The sequence below is a fragment of the Cydia fagiglandana genome, chromosome 12, assembly GCF_963556715.1.
Source record: "Cydia fagiglandana chromosome 12, ilCydFagi1.1, whole genome shotgun sequence".
NCBI lineage: Eukaryota > Metazoa > Arthropoda > Insecta > Lepidoptera > Tortricidae > Cydia > Cydia fagiglandana.
In genome coordinates this window covers 4639812-4661492 of record NC_085943.1, presented here as the reverse complement: position 1 = coordinate 4661492, position 21681 = coordinate 4639812, and the positions used below count along the sequence as shown (strand labels likewise).

At 41.2% G+C, this 21681-nt stretch overlaps 1 protein-coding gene across 1 annotated transcript; it reads left to right on the top strand.

Annotated features, from left to right (window-relative positions):
• The first annotated feature begins 568 nt into the window (after positions 1-568).
• On the top strand, positions 569-21187 carry LOC134669453 (general transcription and DNA repair factor IIH helicase subunit XPD). The gene is made up of 20 exons (XM_063527027.1): positions 569-588; positions 672-771; positions 866-963; positions 1048-1204; positions 1893-1995; positions 3935-4065; positions 4696-4916; positions 5401-5534; positions 5906-6022; positions 6417-6657; positions 6956-7023; positions 8267-8370; positions 8630-8728; positions 16449-16536; positions 17141-17232; positions 17882-17932; positions 18322-18447; positions 19963-20033; positions 20255-20393; positions 20866-21187. The coding sequence occupies exons 1-20, from the start codon at positions 584-586 to the stop codon at positions 21001-21003; spliced, it is 2283 nt and encodes a 760-aa protein (XP_063383097.1). The 5' UTR covers positions 569-583; the 3' UTR covers positions 21004-21187.
• Positions 21188-21681: the final 494 nt, after the last annotated feature.

The window sequence follows — 21681 nt, the reverse complement described above, 5'->3', positions numbered from 1 at the left end:
AGACGCAACATTCAAAGTTTCTATGGGAGCACATCCCTTCGCGCCTACATACATTTTTAAAATTTGCCGCCTTATTCTACTGACGAAAATGGCCTGCCAAACTATAGATGGGCAAGCAAATCTTGTCAGTAGAAAAAGGCGCGAGATCTATGAGATGATATCCCTTCACGCCTACATTTTTCAAATTTGCCGCCTTTTTCTACTGACAAGATCTGCTTGACCAACTATATATATTTTGTTCAAGAGAACAGACAGTACTACATCAAGAATAAAATTCCCAGCTTTCTTACTGGGAATGTGTTGCTATTTCGGTTCCTCTACAATAATAAATATAAAAATATTAAATCGTTTGGATATTTGAGGTTTTAAAATCATTTTCAACTTTGAACAAAAGTTAAAATCCGAACGCACAATGATTGACACTGACAGCGGCACTGACATTGACATTTGTTCTTTGAAGCCAAATGAGCCAAATCCAAACCAAATGCCGCCCGGTTCATAAAGCGCATCTTTCTATTTATTTTAAAACTGTTGAAACATATAACTCTTTACAGTTGAATAAAAAAGTAGTTCAACATTGAAAATGAAGTACGCTGTTCCATTAATACCTGTTAATTTTTCATTATGGTCATGTTGTGTAATAAATAAATAAATTGTAATTTTTATTTTAGATTGACTGTTGATGGTTTGTTGGTGTATTTCCCTTACGATTACATTTACCCAGAGCAATATGCGTATATGCTGGAGTTAAAAAGGGCACTGGATGCAAAAGTAAGTACTGATCAAATAACTTTTACTCCTAAAAATTGTACGCAACAATAACATTTTGAGGTTATGTTTACTATTATTTATTTTTTAACTTCAGGGCCATGGTCTTCTAGAAATGCCTTCAGGTACTGGAAAAACTATTTCTTTGCTGTCTTTGATTGTTGCATACATGATTCAAAATCCACACCATGTGAGGTAAGCTTAGAAATGTAGAAAAATCTTTAGATGTAGATGACTCCAGTTTTAAATAAATTTGTTTATATATTTATCACTTGACAGAAAGTTGATCTACTGCTCCCGTACAGTACCTGAGATAGAGAAGGTGCTAGAAGAGTTGAAGAATTTGATAAACTACTATGAGCAGCAGCAGGGTGAGAAACCCAGCCTGGTTGGAGTTGTGCTCAGCTCTCGGAAGAACCTGTGCATACATCCGGAGGCATGTATATTTGAATCTAGTTTAACATTTTTGTAGTAAGACATGACATTTGATACTCCAAAATATTCAAACATGCTGAAATTTTTTGTTGCAAATATATATATGTACAGTCACCTGCAATAATATGTTACACAACGAAGGCCGCAAAAATATCTGACACGATCTTATTTGTAGAGCCATAAGAGCGTGTCACATATTTTTACGGCTTTCAAAGAGTAACATATTATAGCAGGTCGTTTTTTCCATGATCGCGACCCCTTATGTGGCTGGCCAGGCCGAACTTAGTCTTAAATACTCTATTGCATGCGTGCCAATAAAGTTGTAAATTAAATGTAACTAAACATTGTGCAATATGAAAGTAGTGGTTAAGTGAGACGATGGTTTCCAAAACCCAAAAACAATACCTATATACAGCAAAACTGATTATAGCCGATACCGACTGATGGCAGTTCAAAACAGAACAAAAAAAAAAATGTAACTAAACAAAATAATTGATCTGTCGGACATATCAAGCTCATGGATATCATAGTCACGTTATTATTTATTGTCATGCTGTTTCTGGATAACATTCATTACATCTGTACTTTATAATCAAATATTGGATTCTAGCCAATTTTTGTAATAATGTGACTCTTAAAATAATATTCAATAATTTCTTACCTGAATAACCCTTCCATTCTCATTGTAGGTGTCAAGAGAAAGAGAGGGCAAATTGGTAGACGGCAAGTGTCACTCTCTCACCGCCAGTTACATACGGAACCGGCATGAGAGGAATCCAGATGTACCTATATGTAAGTGTGTGATTTGGAGCAAGATTTGAACATTAGTCTTGTATTATTATTATTATATTAGCCTTTTCATCATGAATTGGTATTTTGTGATTTTATTTTGCATCAGAGTATGTCCCTCAATTCAGTGTGCCTCTTGGCAAAGGCCTCCTCTAGCTGCTTCCACTGTACTCCATAGCGGGCCACTCTCCTCCAGTTGGGTCCCACAGCAAGTTTTAGCTCATCCACCCATCTTTTGAGTTGTTTTCCCCTATTCCTCTTAGCGTTTCTGGGGTACCAGTCTGTTATAATTTTGCTCCACTTCTCTCGATTTTCCCTCATCATGTGTCCAGTCCACCTCCACTTTTGCTGATTGTTTCGGGTTAGGATGTCTGTTACTTTTGTTTTGGCTCTTATTCTTTCACTTCTGACTCTGTCTCTTTTACTTATTCCTGTCATACTTCGTTCCATGGCCCTTTGACATGATTGCAATTTATTTCTCTGGTGCTTTGTAAGTGCCCATGTTTCACACCCATATGTGATACAAGGTAGAATACAGGTGTTGAATACTTTCCTTTTTATAGAGTCTTTCGATTTCATCACCTCTTTCAATGACCAATATTTTCTCCATCCACTTGCTACTCTTAGGTTGATTTTTTTGTTTGTCTGGTCCTGAGATGAAATGAGTTGTCCTAGGTATGAGTATTCATTGACATACTCGTATTCCAGTGGTTGTTCACCTACTTTTATTTGTATGTGGGCCGAATTTGTTAATAGTTTTGTTTTTGTTGTGTTCATTGTCAGGCCCACTTTGGCGCTTTCATCACTTAATGTTTGTATCATAAGCTCCAGGTTACTTGGATTTTCTTCGAACAGAACAATGTCATCAGCGAATCTGAGGTGGTTTAATTTTTTTCCATCTATGTTTAGGCCCATATTCGACCAATCTAGCTTTCGGAAAATGTTCTCCAGTACTGAACAGAACAGCTTAGGTGACAGTGGGTCACCTTGCCGGACTCCTCTTTTTACTTGGAACTCCGGGCCCACCGTTTCCAGTTGAATTCTTGCTGTACTTTTTGTATATACTGTTTTGATAATGTTTATGTATGGACTTGGAATTCCTTGAGTTTCCAGACTCTCCCAAATAGCTTCATGACTATTAGTCTTGTATATGTAAGTCAAAGACCAAAACAGAATTTTCACAATTAGATAGTGCCAAAAATGTCTTATTCAAGATGAAATCTGATCAATTCATATTTGCTGCTTATTGTATTGATTACTTCAATGACAACCCTTTTAAATTGGAACTGTATAAATATTTGTGCCCAAGAAAGTGTGTCTTTACCATATATCTGTCTTAACTTTGACTATCCACTGCACCAAAATTCTCTCTTCTGCTTCACAGAGCAGTCATAGCCATTATGTAAACCAGGGATGTTGCGGATGCAGATTTTTTGACATCCGCGGATGCAGATGCGGATGTCAAGATTTGGTACTTAAAAAACGTCAAATATTACATTTTTTGCATTATTTATTTAAAAAAAAAACGAAACGTTTAGTATTTGAGCAAGAATATAGGTGCGTTTTATTTAATAAACAGTAACTTGGCCGACTTTTCGGGATCTTTTCGTTTTATTTCGTTATATATAATGACGAAATTACCTAGCACTTACGCCGCCGGTGCCGCCGCTAATACGTTCCGGTTACCGACTTGGTCGATATCCGCATCATGCGGATGCTCCGCATCGATTTTACGCGGATGCGGATGTTCCGCGGATGCGGATGCAAATATCCGCAACATCCCTGATGTAAACTTACGATTTGCCCGTTTTACAATACGCCACGAATCTTTCTGTAGAACTGCACTTCTTTTGTTTCTATGTTTTTTAAACAAAAGAAATTCAACCTTATTTCCTTTACTACTGATTATAAAATTAGGAGGTTAAACCCTTTGTATTGGCAGGCCAGTTTTACGAAGGCTTCAACCGAGAAGGCAAGGAGTCCATGCTACCGTATGGAGTGTATACTATGGATGACCTGAAACAGTATGGCGCGGACCGGAACTGGTGCCCTTACTTCCTGTCACGATTTGCTGTAAGTACTCAGAGGAACACTGTTAACAGTCGGTTATAATGAGGTTTACAAAGTATGAACTGTCGATAACAGACATACAGGGTTTTTTTCAATGATTTACCGAAATCAGGATTGATCCCATAATTGAAATTGAAATTGAAATAGCCTTTATTTTAGATAAGTATTTTGTAATACATTTCATTTTGTTGTTAACATTATCTATATATATCTAATCTAATTTACATCTTTATGCCTTTTGTAGGCAAAGGCCTCCTCTAGCTCTTTCCATTTATCCCTATCCTTTGCTTTTGTAGTCCAGCAACCTCCTGCTGCGCTCTTAATCTCATCTCAATGGCATCTGATGAGATTGAGATCCCATAATGACACTTGTTAAATAAGACCTACAGTCAGCCGTGTTATAAATAATAAGTACAACTTTTTTTTAACAAAATGCGCAAATCACTTCACCAGCCAATTTGTATGTATTTCTTTACTTGTTATTACTCAAATCAAATTCCTATTTATAAAAGTATCATCGTAAACCTTATTGCAAAGACAAGGCCCACCAATGATCTGCTAAAAGTATTGCTATAAGCAAATAAATATATGTCGTTCGTTTATTCTAACTAAAATCTTTTAATATTTTCACAGATAATTCACGCCGAGATCGTAGTATACTCATACCACTACCTCCTCGACCCGAAGATCGCGGAAGTGGTCTCCAAAGAGCTGAACAAAGAAGCCGTAGTGGTGTTCGATGAAGCCCATAACATCGATAACGTGTGTATCGACTCGCTGAGCGTGAAGATCACACGTCGGACTATCGACAAGAGTGTAAATGCGCTACAGAACTTAGAGAAAGCTGTGGCTCAGTAAGTTATAGTTCGTTTTTTTTAGCATTAGAAATATGGTAAACAATCTTGATGTGTATTTTAACCGATTCGTTGCGTGTTCCATTTTAGAAAACTTTTGGCTGTGGCGCGGAACAATCATTTCATGACACGGCAGCCATGCCATGCGCCATAGAATATGATGACACTCCTCCCGTGTCATACGCCACACGTAAAAACCGAATCGGTTAATTGAAAAACACATTTAAAAAATAAGTTACGGCATTGTAACAATAATGAATCTAATACGTTCATTTATATTCTTCTGCTTTCATAAGTAATAGTTATTGATTTTTAAAGAGCGTTTTTCATTTAAAAGACATATCAAGATCGCTTACCTTCTTTCAAGTTCTTTCTAATGCTAAAAAAAACGAACTATACTTTGCACCAACTTGAATACAACAAAAGTAAGGGAATGTCATTATAATCGTCATATTTTCATAGAAATTTTACACGTGTTGTACAGGATCCGCGAAGAGGACGCAGCGCGTTTGACGGAGGAATACGAGCAGATGGTGACCGGACTACGCGAGGCGGCCGAGCAGCGAGACGCCGACGCCATCTTAGGGAACCCCATCTTACCCGACGAGGTGCTCAACGGTGAGATACTCTTAAATCCCTTAATGTCTCCGAGACAGTTACCTTTATCATTTCCTTTCGGGTCTTGAAAAGCTTCAGAAAGTAGCCTGAACGTGAGCTGCGGTTCCGACAGTAGGTACAACGGCAGTAAGTCCCACAAAAAATGTTCCAATTTTTTTTTTTTATTCTAGTCTTAGAGCTTACCGCGGACATTGGTCGATCGTTTCTTCGTCAATTTACTTCCCGTCGCTCTTGCATACTCGAACGATAGCAGGCACCTGTTATTTTTTGCGTTAGATATATAATAGTAAGCCCAAGTGTCATTCAAATAAAAAAGAAATTCACAGTTTATTTATTGTAACATATGTATCAATTAACATATTTCTTCACAGAGGTGGTGCCCGGCAACATACGCAATGCAGAGCACTTCCTAGGTTTCCTGAAGCGGTTTATAGAATATCTGAAGACTCGGCTACGGATCCAGCACGTTGTCCAGGAATCACCTGCAGGTACATTTAGCTAACATCTACTCTATAACATTTGGCATAAGCTCAATTTGTTCTACCACTTTTCTCAAGAGGTTGGTAAAAAAAAGTTGTGAAGTGATTTTTAGTAAAAGGTAGATAAGTCCTAGTTTATATACTCATCGCGAAGTTGACTCGTCACATGTGGACCATCGTAATTCCAAATCTGAGTTACACGAAATTTTCTTGTCACGGAAACGTACGAACGTGTCTTGCCATTTCAGTCAGTCTCGGTACAAAAAGTACTGAGGTGGACTGAAGTAACATGACAAATACGAACGTTTCCGAGAAAATACGATGGAAAAAATTATGCACTGTAGTGCATAGGCACAGATGTATCTGTACCTACTTATTTTAAATGCAAATTCCCATTTCCCAGGTTTCCTAAAAGACGTGGCCGCTCGCGTTTGCATTGAGCGCAAACCTCTCCGCTTCTGCGCATCTCGACTCTCTTCTCTCATGCGCACACTAGAGATCCCGGACCCGGGGCAACTGGGTGCGCTGACCCTGGTGGCGCATCTGGCTACCTTAGTCTCCACGTATACGAAGGGCTTTGTGGTTATCATTGAGCCTTTTGACGATAAAACGCCTACTGTGTCAAATCCTATACTGCATTTTTCGTAAGTCTCATTTTAATACGTTTTTTAATTGAGCACAGATACATATACCTATAAACTCTGAAAATCACAAAGAACAAGTAAGATATGGGTACAACAAATAAAATTAGATTCATGATAGTCATGATAGGCTATTGGCAGGATCGCCATGTGACGTTGAGAGCGAACTAAGTTACTAATAAACTCTATGACAAGCTTCCGTTCCGTTCAAGTCCTGTTTAAATATTATTGAAATATTTTCTCACTTGACAGTATAATTTATCAAAAGTATTAGCATCAAAAAATCTTATATTTGTTACAGGTGTATGGACTCGTCAATAGCCATGAGGCCGGTGTTCGCCAGATTCCAGACAGTCATTATAACCTCAGGTACCACGGAAGACTTTGTATTTCTATTGAACAAACAATTTTAGTCTAGGCTTACTTATGGTCAGATGTTTGAGCGTGACCGGCCGGCAATATAATTCTGAATCTCTCCTCAGCATAGCAAACTAAGGTGATGAAGCCAACATTGACTAATACATTACATACATTTTATACATATATTACTTCGAGAAGACGGGCCTTACAAGCACTACGAATGGGACCAGAACATTGTTGTCAAATCGCGTTGTGCGACGAATACGAGCCAATCGTGCAGTGACTGCACAACTCATCAACCAATCGCGTTGTGGCATTCGTGCGCACAATGCGATTGACGCCAAACGGGAGTATTCGGTCGGAATTAAGAACGGGCCAGTCTTTTGAAATCTTTGGAAGCCAAGTGAACTTCCCACCTAAGACAGGCGTGGCTCACTCCGTGATTTCGTCGCGTCGCTACAAGTACATGCGGCCGCACCAGTTTTGGTGTATAACAGTAGTAGTTGCCGCGCACCGCTACGGAACGAACGCCTGCTCGCGCTCGCGCCACCTTGCGGTCATATCTGCTGTCTTAATAGACGCGTTTTGTTAGAGAGTGAATCTTCAGTAATTAGTACTATTATTTATTCTCTGCCTAAGATTACTTGTAATCGCTGTAATTTTTCGATTGGAAAGCTATAGTAGACCCAAGCCAAACGGACGACTGGGATCATATCTCTATCTCTCTCACCTAGGGTTGCCATATGGAAAAATTAAATGTCCTGATAAAAATCCTGACACCACCCTAAAAATCCGGACATTTCTTGTAACAGAGATTTGGCATAGCTTGAACGACGCCCCGGCGGCGCACTGCGCTCTGCGGTGTACTGTATCGTGGATCTACCTTTCCCTTTCCCTCCGCCCGACCCCGTAGCCTCCTCCACGCACGCGCAAGACCCGCGCCCGCGCCGCATCGCATTTTTTACGCAGTCTATCACGTAAACATTTTTTTTTATAAGGTCATTCCTAAAAATCCGGACACTTGCCAAGTCCGGCCGCAATCTGGACAAAGGGTCAAAAATCTTGACATGTCCGGACAAATCCGGACGTATGGCAACCCTACTCTCACCCCACCTACAACCTTGCGAGCGTGAATGAGAAGTTTTACGACCCCGGTCGTCCGTTTGGTTTGGGTCTACTATTATAGTACTATTATAGTATTGTAGTAGTAGTATAGTAGTAGCATTATAATAATACAGTCGTGTTTATCCAGGTACGTTGTCGCCATTAGACATGTACCCGAAGATCCTGGACTTCAACCCTGTCGTCATGAGCTCCTTCACCATGACGCTGGCGCGGCCCTGCATACTGCCTATGGTCAGTATATCGTTCCTAATAGAAAAAGAGACCAACGTGACCGCTTCTCCCGACAAAAGTAGTCCTCAGTTTCTTCTCTGGATATTAATATTAAGAATATATTTTGACGCTATTTGATGTAATTTTGATTTGTTACGATGTTTTAATTATTATATGAATTAGGAGTTTTTTAAAATTTGCATGAAAAAAAGTCAAACGCTGTCAATCAAAGTTCATTCGCCATTTGTTTTTTTTTCTATACTACCTATTTCATTTCCAGATAGTTTCAAAAGGCAGCGACCAGGTGACGATATCGTCAAAATACGAGACGCGGGAAGACGTTGCAGTAATTAGAAACTACGGGCAACTACTAGTAGAGGTGAGGGGCTAAGGGCATCCTATTATTATTAATCATAATCACCAGAAGTATATATGAGTCCTACTGATGTACACAAGCCTTCCACACTATTTCAATGTATATTAAGAGCGCTCTTACAAGAAAAGTCGAAATAATGCAAAATTGATGATACTAGTCGACGAAATTCAGGACTTTGTGCTCATTATTAGAAAAAATGAGTACTTGTTCCAGTAAAAGCGTCTTCTTATCTTTTTAAATATCGTTGTAAATATTAGAAAAAGGACTTATTAAATTAGTAATGAATTTTTTTCTGATGGTCGTTTCCGAAAAACCCCGTGAAGCACTGAACGGCAAGCTCTTATTTGGAAATGTTGAGAAGTTTACTCTGCTAAACCTGGCTATTTTGTATTACTAATACCCTGTACTTTCGGCATATCAAACGATATTTTTCCTACATACCTTTGAGAAAGAGAAAATCAAAGTAAAACGAACTCAATTTTCTCTCCGAAACAAGTGTCAATTTCTACGAAAATCTATTTAATATCGAAGTCATTTTCATACTCAAGCAATCTGCAACGTTTGCTTATACTGTTGGTATACATTAGTGTTTATGAAATTCTACTATAATTTTTTGGCAATTTTTTGAAAACTACTCTATATTACCGATGACGCGCGCTCGCCAGCTCAGTGCCGCGGCAGAGCTTGTACAGGTAGGACGTGTGTCGGTCGGCTCTGCACATTTTCAACGGCGACGACGAGGTTTTTTATCATTGTGTGCGGCGGACGCCGTGTAAAACGCTATAACTGTGTGCGTGGAAACCGCAACGAGAGACTTTGATCCTAGCACTGTTTTTATAGTATGTATTATAATTTATAATGGTACAGTTTAATAAACTACCGGACAGGATTAAAAATATTTGAAACGACCTGACATTCTATATGTATTTATTTGACTCAAGATAGTACTCAGGGTCTGATGATGGAGCCGGAAGGTGGTCACCGGTACCAATCAACCATGCAACTAAACCACTTTGTGTTTAGGCTCGTTTTATTCATCTCAACAAGATCTTTGACACAAGATAGTACTCAGGGTCTGATGATGGAGCCGGAAGGTGGTCACCGGTACCAATCAACCATGCAACTAAACCACTTCGTGTTTGGGCACGTTTGATTCGGCTCAACAAGATCTTTGACTTAAGATAGTACTCAGGGTCTGATGATGGAGCCGGAAGGTGGTCACCAGTACCAGTCAACCATGCAACTAAACCACTTCGTGTTTAGGCTCGTTTTATTCGTCTCAACAAGATCTTTGACACAAGATAGTACTCAGGGTCTGATGATGGAGCCGGAAGGTGGTCACCGGTACCAATCAACCATGCAACTAAACTACTTCGTGTTTGGGCTCGTTTAATTCGTCTTAACAAGATCTTTGACACAGGATAGTACTCAGGGTCTGATGATGGAGCCGGAAGGTGGTCACCGGTACCAATCAACCATGCAACTAAAACACTTCGTGTTTGGGCTCGTTTGATTCGGCTCAACAAGATCTTTGACTTAAGATAGTACTCAGGGTGTGATGATGGAGCCGGAAGGTGGTCACCAGTACCAATCAACCATGCAACTAAACCACTTCGTGTTTAGGCTCGTTTTATTCGTCTCGACAAGATCTTTGACACAAGATAGTACTCAGGGTCTGATGATGGAGCCGGAATGTGGTCACCGGTACTAATCAACCATGCAACTAAACCATTTCGTGTTTGGGCTCGTTTGATTCGTCTCAACAAGATCTTTGACACAAGATAGTACTCAGGGTCTAATGATGGAGCTGGAAGGTAGTCACCGGTACCAATCAACCATGCAACTAAACCACTTCGTGTTTAGGCTCGTTTTATTCGTCTCAACAAGATCTTTGACTTAAGATAGTACTCAGGGTCTGATGATGGAGCCGGAAGGTGGTCACCAGTACCAGTCAACCATGCAACTAAACCACTTCGTGTTTAGGCTCGTTTTATTCGTCTCAACAAGATCTTTGACACAAGATAGTACTCAGGGTCTGATGATGGAGCCGGAAGGTGGTCACCGGTACCAATCAACCATGCAACTAAACTACTTCGTGTTTGGGCTCGTTTAATTCGTCTTAACAAGATCTTTGACACAGGATAGTACTCAGGGTCTGATGATGGAGCCGGAAGGTGGTCACCGGTACCAATCAACCATGCAACTAAAACACTTCGTGTTTGGGCTCGTTTGATTCGGCTCAACAAGATCTTTGACTTAAGATAGTACTCAGGGTGTGATGATGGAGCCGGAAGGTGGTCACCAGTACCAATCAACCATGCAACTAAACCACTTCGTGTTTAGGCTCGTTTTATTCGTCTCGACAAGATCTTTGACACAAGATAGTACTCAGGGTCTGATGATGGAGCCGGAATGTGGTCACCGGTACTAATCAACCATGCAACTAAACCATTTCGTGTTTGGGCTCGTTTGATTCGTCTCAACAAGATCTTTGACACAAGATAGTACTCAGGGTCTGATGATGGAGCTGGAAGGTAGTCACCGGTACCAATCAACCATGCAACTAAACCACTTCGTGTTTAGGCTCGTTTTATTCGTCTCAACAAGATCTTTGACTTAAGATAGTACTCAGGGTCTGATGATGGAGCCGGAAGGTGGTCACCAGTACCAGTCAACCATGCAACTAAACCACTTCGTGTTTAGGCTCGTTTTATTCGTCTCAACAAGATCTTTGACACAAGATAGTACTCAGGGTCTGATGATGGAGCCGGAAGGTGGTCACCGGTACCAATCAACCATGCAACTAAACTACTTCGTGTTTGGGCTCGTTTGATTCGTCTTAACAAGATCTTTGACACAGGATAGTACTCAGGGTCTGATGATGGAGCCGGAAGGTGGTCACCGGTACCAATCAACCATGCAACTAAAACACTTCGTGTTTGGGCTCGTTTGATTCGGCTCAACAAGATCTTTGACTTAAGATAGTACTCAGGGTCTGATGATGGAGCCGGAAGGTGGTCACCAGTACCAGTCAACCATGCAACTAAACCACTTCGTGTTTAGGCTCGTTTTATTCGTCTCAACAAGATCTTTGACACAAGATAGTACTCAGGGTCTGATGATGGAGCCGGAAAGTGGTCACCGGTACCAATCAACCATGCAACTAAACTACTTCGTGTTTGGGCTCGTTTGATTCGTCTTAACAAGATCTTTGACACAGGATAGTACTCAGGGTCTGATGATGGAGCCGGAAGGTGGTCACCGGTACCAATCAACCATGCAACTAAAACACTTCGTGTTTGGGCTCGTTTGATTCGGCTCAACAAGATCTTTGACTTAAGATAGTACTCAGGGTGTGATGATGGAGCCGGAAGGTGGTCACCAGTACCAATCAACCATGCAACTAAACCACTTCGTGTTTAGGCTCGTTTTATTCGTCTCGACAAGATCTTTGACACAAGATAGTACTCAGGGTCTGATGATGGAGTTGGACTGTGGCCACGGGTACCAGTCTACCATGTAACTGAACCACTTCGTGTTTGGGCTCGTTTGATTCGTCGCAACAAGATCTTTGACTCAAGATACTACTCAGGGTCTGATGATGGAGCTCGAAGGTGGCGACGGGTACCAGTCTATCACATAACTGAACCACTTCGTGTTTGGGCTTCGTGTTTGGTTTATCACCTAGTGTCAAAGATCTTGTTGAGACGAATCAAACGAGCCTAAACACGAAGTGGTTTAGTTGCATGGTTGATTGGTACCGGTGACCACCTTCCGGCTCCATCATCAGACTCTGAGTATCACCTAGTGTCAAAGATCTTGTTGAGACTAGTCAAACGAGCCTAAACATGAAGTGGTTTAGTTGCATGGTTGATTGGTACCGGTAACCAACTTCCAGCTCCATCATCAGACTCTGAGTATCACCTAGTGTCAAAGATCTTGTTGAGATGAATAAAACGAGCCTAAACACGATGTTTTATCCACTGCACATTGTTCGGTTTTGCTATCTTGTCCTACATGTAATAAATGGTGTAAATGTTTTTACTGTCCTTAGCTAGATACAAATACGGCGGTGGCAGAATAACAGCGTCCGTTGCTGCAAGTCTTTAGGGCCGCTGTGCCCCGAAGCCTTCTGGCACAGACATAAGCTGAGCCACTTACCTTTTCAATTAGTTTGTAAGCATTATCGTGTACTTTTATTATGTACCTATGTTCAAACTTTTTGAATAAACGTCTTTTATTATTATTATTTGTATCTCCTTAGATATCACGGGCCCATAATCCCGGTTTTTTGATAGGCTTGCGTGGGGACACAAATCCAACACGTAGAGGCCCCTTGGAGAGCTTTTATGTCATGTAGAACGCCTGCTGGAACCCGTTCACAGGTGCAACAATAAACACCCATGAACCGGTCTCAGCAGGCATTGGGACTATTGTAGAAAAAGAGAACAGTATACCGGTCTATGGATTGTAGTTTGGGTGGAGTATGAGACTGGGTTATTACAAAGAGGTACGGACACCTGCCATAACAATGTTTTCACAAGTTATCGAGGCAGGCGGTGACTTGCCGCTGACTAGATGGGCCCCTGAAACTGCCGTCGCGAAGACGACCAGGGGCAACATCGGTGTGAGCGGCTCAGGGGTGTCGAGAGGTGTGCGCCGCTTTCTACCCAGTGGCTGTTACCAGCCACTGTGCCAACTCGCGTCTTATGCATCTTTCACTTCCACCCCTGGAGCATATAGCTCTAGCGACTCCTCTCTGGACGGCCAATTAAGGCAAGCCAGAGCTGAGAGTCCTGCGGGTCCACTCCGACCGACGAAGACACGCCGGAGACGGAGACCCTGACCGACTCTCGGGAGCACTCGGGTCCGTGGGGTCGTTACTCCCCAACAGCTCGCCACAAGCTGCCCTGCGGGCTTATTATTATTATTATTGTTTCTCCTTTTTGGACTTCACGGGCCTATAAATCCCGGTCTTTTGATAGGCTTGCGTGGGGATATAGATCCAACACGTAGAGGCCCTTTGGAGAGTTTTAATGTAATGTAGAACGCCTGCTGGAACCCGTTCACAGGCGCAACAATAGACACCCGTGAACCGGTCGCAGCAAGCATTGGGACTATTGTAGAAGAAGTGAACAGTATACCGGTTTATGGATTGATGTTTGGGTGGACAATGAGACTGGGCTATTGTAAAAGAGGTCCGGACACCTGCCATAACAATGTAAACACCGTCATCGAGACAGGCGGTGACTCGCCGCTTACTAGATGGGCCCCTGAAACTGCCGTCGTAAAGACGACCAGGAGCAACATCGGTGTGAGCGGCCCAGGGGTGTCGAGAGGTGTGCGCCGCTTTCTACCCAGTGGCTGTTAACAGCCACTGTGCCAACTCGCGTCTTATGCATCTTTCACTTCCACCCCTGGAGCATATAGCTCTAACGACTACTCTCTGGACGGCCAATTAAGGCAAGCCAGAGCTGAGAGTCCTGCGGGTCTCCTTGGGGTCCACTCCGACCGACGAAGACACGCCGGAGACGGAGACCCTGACCGACTCTCGGGAGTACTCGGGTCCGTGGGGTCGTTACTCCCCAACAGCTCGCCACAAGCTGCCCTGCGGGCTTATTATTATTATTATTTGTTTCTCCATTTTCGAATTCACGGGCCTACAAATCCCGGTCTTTTGATAGGCTTGCGTGGGGATATAGATCCAACACGTAGAGGCCCCTTGGAGAGCTTTAATGTCATGTAGAACGCCTGCTGGAACCCGTTCACAGGCGCAACAATAAACACCCATGAATCGGTCGCAGCAGGCATTGGGACTATTGCAAAAAAAGTGAATAGTATACCGGTCTATGGATTGAAGTTTGGATGGACAATGAGACTGGGCTATTGTAGAGAAGTCCGGACACCTGCCATAACAATGCTAAAACACGTTATCGAGGCAGGTGGTGACTTGCCGCTGACTAGATGGGCCCCTGAAACTGCCGTCGCGAAGACGACCAGGAGCAACATCGGTGTGAGCGGCTCAGGGGTGTCGAGAGGTGTGCGCCGCTTTCTACCCAGTGGCTGTTAACAGCCACTGTGCCAACTCGCGTCTTATGCATCTTTCACTTCCACCCCTGGAGCATATAGCTCTAACGACTCCTCTCTGGACGGCCAATGAAGGCAAGCCAGAGCTGAGAGTCCTGCGGGTCCCCTTGGGGTCCACTCCGACCGACGAAGACACGCCGGAGACGGAGACCCTGACCGACTCTCGGGAGCACTCGGGTCCGTGGGGTCGTTACTCCCCAACAGCTCGCCACAAGCTGCCCTGCGGGCTTATTATTATTATGTGGTTTAGTTGTATGGTTGATTGGTAATGGTGACCACCTTCCAGCTCCATCATCAGACCCTGAGTACTGTCTTGTGTCAAAGATCTTGTTGAGACGAATCAAACGAGCCCAAACACGAAATTGTTTAGTTACATGAGAGACTGGTACCCGTGGCCTCCTTCCAGCTCCATCATCAGACCCTGTGTATCTTCAGTGTCAAAGATCTTGTTGAGACGAATCAAACGAGCCCAAACACGAAGTGGTTTAGTTACATGATAGACTGGTACCCGTGGCCACCTTCCAGCTCCATCATCAGACCCTGTGTATCTTCAGTTTCTTGTAACTTGTTTCTTGTAAATAAGCGAGTAGTCGAGTACCTATAATTTCTTTCGAGTAATATAAGTTCTTAAGTACGAGTATGGGGCTATTCATAAATTACGTCGTTTCAAATGGGAGGAGGGGAGGGGGGGTCTGGACATCGGATGATGGTAGCATGACGTAGGAGGAAACAGAGTCATCCGAAGCATGATTTTTGGATGATTTGGGGGATGGGGGGGTCAAAAATAGATGACGTAATTTATGAACAGCCCCTATGTACATTTGCACTGCATTTAGTATTTTCGTACTTACCAAATAACAGTTTTAGGACTTTATAAGTTAAGTACAGTTAGTGTTGTTATGGTTGATTTCAATATGCTTCGCGAAGGATCAAGAATGTTTAATCCATCATTGTAGTGCGAGTGTGGTAGAAGGGATCGGAATACTGAGCTCGCACGGCCTGCCGCAGCGCGTAAAATACCTAAACTCGCTCAACCCCGAAATGTAATAGCACTCTTAACTGCATTAGCTTCCACACTGAGAGAAAAATCATCACCAGGAATTAAAAAACAGTTCTGTACTGGGGGAAAAAATGAAGTTTTAGTAATAATTATGGACGTTTCACTATTTCTGTAAAGTTTATTTATTTCTACAAACAGCTCAGTAATCCCAAATATAATTTCAACAAACAGATAATAGAAATTGCAAGAACTAATAGAAATTGCAAAAGTCAATTTGTTCCTATTAGTTAACTCTCCTTGTCCCCGGATTAAGTTTATTTTTGTAATTCTAAGTGTATTTTTGTTGTACTTTTCTCTCAGTGCATCTTTGAATTACTTCAAGTTGTATATCGTCGGGTGACAAGCAAAAGTCACTAAGTACAGTAAGTACTATCAAAAAATTAAAGTAACTATGCACTTTATTACATTTGTAACACGGTTTATTGTCCAATAAATTCAATGGTGTTAGTTAGTGACTTTTGCTTGTCACCCGACGATATTTTCATTCGGCAGAGCTTTTGCCAGCCAAATTTTGTCTAAAACTAACGAAAAAAAAACGACATCAAAATAAAAAAATCGGGGCATTATGTGCCACAGATAGCAGCAAACGTGCCGGACGGAGTGGTGTGTTTCTTCACTTCGTACCTCTATCTGGAGAGCGTAGTTGGCGCCTGGTATGACCAAGGTATACTATGTTAGCGTACTACTTTTTACAAACTTTTATTAAATATTAAATATTTTATTTACCAATAACAAATAAAGTGATAATAAAAACAACAACTTTTATTTAACTTGCAATGTATGCATGTTCGGGTCAAGCCTTGCAAGGTAAATTAGACGATACACTTCCCGTTATTCGATTCAGCTGAAACTTCACATACATATCGCTGGCCCATTATACAGGGTTCTATGTTTCACTTTTATCGAACTGAAATTTGAATACTGTAGTAGCGACTTTCAACTATCTTGAAAATGTAACATAGAACTCTGTAATATTGGGCCAGCGATATGTAAGTTGGGTGACAATGCAATATTATGGTACCTACCATCGAGCTGCCATAGGAACTCTGTGATATAACAACGCAACCTGTGTGTTTGGGTTTGTTAGAATTGCCTGGATGATTGTTGAAAGAACAATAAAGGCAGCGATTAAAGCTTGTAACTAAAAATATTTTTTTGACAAAAAAACCTTATTTCAACCCGCAAATGTACCTTGGTTCTCAAATATTTTACTATACAAGATACATTCTCCGAGACGCACCTTAATTAACCCTTTTTTTAATTTACAGGAGTTGTGGCGAATTTACAAAGGCACAAGCTACTTTTTATCGAAACACAAGACTCTGCCGAAACTAGTTTTGCACTCGTCAATTATATAAAGGTAAATCACATCAGTTACTTCTTAACACATTCAACACCAAGAACCCGACTGTCGGGTACACTGTTCGTAGCGACTACGCGCTACATACGGCGAAACCGTGGCTACGCGCTACGAGCGTAACCCGTAGCACTTAGTGGTAATGAATGTGTTAACCGATTTAACGTCAAAAGAAAAATTAGTTCAGTGTCATTTCATTTCATTTAATCACTGTCTTTCAGTATACACGGTGGCCAAAAAATTACTGCACACCCGCCAGGGAGGTTTTGGGATTATACTGAGCAACTTTTACTATAGGACCAACCCCGAAACCGTGAAAAAAAATTTAGCCTCCCTAAAATGGATCAGCCAAAATTTTTTTCGCGATTTCGGGATTGGTCCCATAGTAAAGTTGTTTAGTATAATCCCAAAGCCTCCCTGGCAACGGGAATGCAGTTTATTTTAGCCACCGTGTATATTTGTTGACTGAGCTGACTTGATATTTGATTTCAGATGTATAGTCTCTTTAGCAGGTCATTATTAGCAGTTTTGAATTTGGAACCTTCTTATATTCCATTTTAATTCCAAATTCCATTTGAATTTAATCCTTTATAAAGGCCTCAGGGACTCAGGAGGATAGTGATTGTGATGGTTAATGTATAGTTGTGTGCAGGCGTGCGAGAGCGGCCGAGGAGCCGTGCTGCTGTCCGTGGCGCGAGGCAAGGTAACGATACATTATATTTTTAATTAAAAAAGACAAGCGACGATCTGCATTAACAGAGAAACGAAACGAAAGGCAATCTGTCTCTATCGCACAAATATGGAGGAGCGATAGAGAAATAGTTTTCTCTTTTTTTTTCTGCAAACGATTATCATCCTGGCTAGGCCATCTGGGCGGAAGGCAGGATCGAAGATGAGACTCGCTCGTTCAGCAATAGCCTTTTCTCTTGATTTACAAATACCTATATAAGTAAAATATAGCCGGTCAAACAACTTTTTCAGTAGAAAAAGGCGCGAAATTCAAATTTTCTATGCGTCTAGATTTGTTAAATTTGCCGCTCTTTTCTTTTGACAGAAGTGGCTTGACAGACTATAAGTTTCAATTCATTTCAGGTATCAGAAGGCGTGGACTTCGACCACCACCTCGGACGCGCCGTGCTCATGTTCGGCATCCCGTACGTGTTCACGCAGAGCCGCATACTGAAGGCCCGGCTCGAGTATCTGCGCGACCAGTTCCAGGTGACCTCCCGTCTTCATACTGATTACTGACAGGGGGGTGTCACTACGCAGTTTAGGTACATTTGGCCGGCGCACCTCCCGGGTAGGGCAGGCGTATGGCAGTGCAGGCCGCTCGGCTCGCACGATAGTCGTGTCACGTGGCGCTCGCACAAAGAAGATTCACGCTTCGTGCGCGGTTATAAGTTTCAGTTTTGTTGCAGGCGGCGAATTATAGGTATAATTTTATACCTAAATCTGACTTTTATGAAGGAGTGAATTTTCTGTACGGTAGTACTATTTGTTATTCTGTGTTACTGATGCAAAGACGTGGTCCTTTCCAAAAACATGCTTGTCTCACTACCAAAACATTTTCTAGGACATTTTCTTGTTAGTGATTCTACTGACAAAAGTACACTTTAAGGGCCACTTGCCCCATCCCAGTAACCCGGGGTTAACCGGTTAAACCTGGAGTTACCATGGTTACCAGTACAATTTGACACTGGGTTAACGGTTTAACCGCTTAACTCCCGGTTAGAGGGATGGTACAAATGGCCCTAACACGTTTGAAATTAAGAATTGACGCCATTTTCAGTAGTTTGTAAAAGACTCATACTCAGTTATTATTATCAATACAGTGGAACCTGGATAATTGCAATCTCAAGGGACCGGCCATTTTTTGTCAATTAACCAGGTTTTTCATTTAAGCAGGTCGCGTCAATTAACGAGGTTCAAAAAATCGTTGTGTCAATTATGGTTTTCATTAATAGAGGTTGCGTTCTGACAAATTTCTTTTATGGAGGTGCAAATAACCATTTAAAGTAGATTTACACGCTTACGTTCTGGGTTTCTGGTCTATATATTGCTTCTGTCTATACTTGCACTTTTACACTACATTAATTACCACTTTATTTTCTTATCATTTGGGTTTAAAAAATTCCCTTGAATTGTAAAAGAAAGTTTTATTAGAATGTAAAAAGCATACCTACTTTGTTTTTTATTGATCAATAATATTTCACCTACTACAGGCTGTGATAGATACCCAATAAATAAATTGAATTCTGGATGGAGATATAAATAAAATGATCATTGCTATCAAAATATTGTTTCTGCTGTCTACAACTACATTATTTCAATTACAGAGGTAATACGTAAGACTCGTTTCAATAATAGAGGTAAAAACAAGAGCAAAAATAACGGATTTTTTTAGCACAGTGTCAATTATAGAGGTCTTAAGTTGCGATGTGGTCAATTATAGAGGCAAAATTACGAAAAGCACTAAAATCTAAATTGCAATTATAGAGGTTCCAAAATTTCAATTATAGAGGCCTTTTGGTCTCAAGGGACCGGGACCGGACTTTTGGTTGCAATTATTGAGGTTTTCCATTTATCCAGGTTCCAATTAACCAGGTTTCACTGTAATATCAATATTCAAAATGTACCTAATTTATTCTTAGAAAACTCAAGAAATTGATGATATCGCACCAAAAAGACGAAAATTACACGATAGAGTGACTAATGGAGTTTTCCATGTTTCAGATTCGCGAAAACGATTTTCTAACGTTCGACGCGATGAGACACGCGGCGCAGTGCGTCGGCAGAGCCCTTCGGTAAGATACACTGAATAAAAAAAAACAATAGGTACATTTCAAAACGTACACATTTATTTGTGTGATTCGGTCATAGAATACGAATATGTTCTATGTACTTAAGTATTTTTGTATCTAATTTTATTATATATGTAGTCTATTAGAATTTAAAGTCTTTGTAAATATCTACATTACTAAACAAAAGTGGCATTTAACTGTTTATTAACCTTTTTTGTCGGCAGCGGTAAGACGGACTACGGTATCATGGTGTTCGCCGACAAGCGATTCAGCCGCGCCGACAAACGCACCAAGCTGCCGCGCTGGATACAGGAGCATCTCAAGGACTCACTGTGCAACTTGAGCACGGAAGAAGCAGTGCAGGTTCGTACAACTCTGACGGGGCTCTGGTGGCGGCGGGGCACTTTGAATAATAGAGTCAGACCAAACTAAGTTGGCAGCGATTTTAATAGCACAGACTGTGCAAGTATAAACGTCATAATTTCGTCTTATATTTTGGGTTTTGATCGATTACCTTCCCCTATCATAAATAACTAGTGTTGTGTAGTAGTTCTCAACTTCTCAAGAATATAACGTTTTGTGTGGAGAATATTTCCTATAGTAAACGGAATGTCATTTAGAACGGCACAATCCACAACCCTGTCATCTGTCATCCTGGTCACAGCACCAAATTTCAGCCCTCCCTTGCGTAGTCACGCTTAAAAATATATATACACGACTTTATTGCCCGCATATTAAGGTAGTGTATATTTTTGGCACTTTGTTCGTATCGATATTTTTAGACGTACTTGTTACACGTTAGACTATACTTGGGTTAAACTGACATTTGTTTTAGATATGCAAGCGGTGGCTACGTCAGATGGCGCAGCCGTTCACGCGCGAGGACCAACTCGGCGTGTCGCTGCTAACGCTGCAGCAGCTACAGTCGCGAGAGCAGCAAGATAAGATCGAGAAACAGGTCATATTGCACTGATCTAAAACTATCATTTCGACGGCAATGTCGCTATCGCTACGTGGGTATGAAAACTATTCGACACGATGTGGTCTGTATGTCACAATCAAGAATGAGTGTCCATTCTAGGTTTGTATTATGTAATATGGGTATATGTAAGATTGAAATGTCAGTAATTATTTTGAAGGATTTGTTATTTTTAAGTATTTCGTTATGTAAAATAATAAATATAAGATATACGGAAAATATGTTTTTATTCCTGGATGTTGTGAGCGAGTCGGTTTTCACACAAAGTTGGTATTCTGTAACCCTCGTGTCGAATGAAGGTCCCTGTGACAGTTGATTTTCATAGGGAGTAGCCAACGCGTAAGTAGTTTAATTTTTTTGGAAGTTTAGCACATTAATTCTTTTAGAAATATAACATTTAAGTAATAAAAAAAACGGTATAAACACATTTCTTCCATATTTTTTTAAATTAGACTTGAAGGTACTGTCATTCATAGGGACCATCATTTGACGCGAAAGGTATAACTTAGACATATTGTAGCACCAATAAAAGTCTGCAGCGGATTTGATAGCCCACGCAGTGTAAGTGTTATATTTATACGTCATCATTTCATAGAAGTTTGACGTTTAAAATGACATTGCACTGCGTGGGCTATCAAAATCGCTGCAGACTTTTTACGGTCTAACTCTATC

Excerpts from the sequence above, each read along its gene's own strand:
- LOC134669453 (XM_063527027.1), top strand. Across the intron at positions 5,535-5,905 it reads ACCCGACGAGGTGCTCAACG|AGGTGGTGCCCGGCAACATA; the intron begins GTGAGATACTCT and ends ATTTCTTCACAG. Across the intron at positions 20,394-20,865 it reads GCACGGAAGAAGCAGTGCAG|ATATGCAAGCGGTGGCTACG; the intron begins GTTCGTACAACT and ends CATTTGTTTTAG.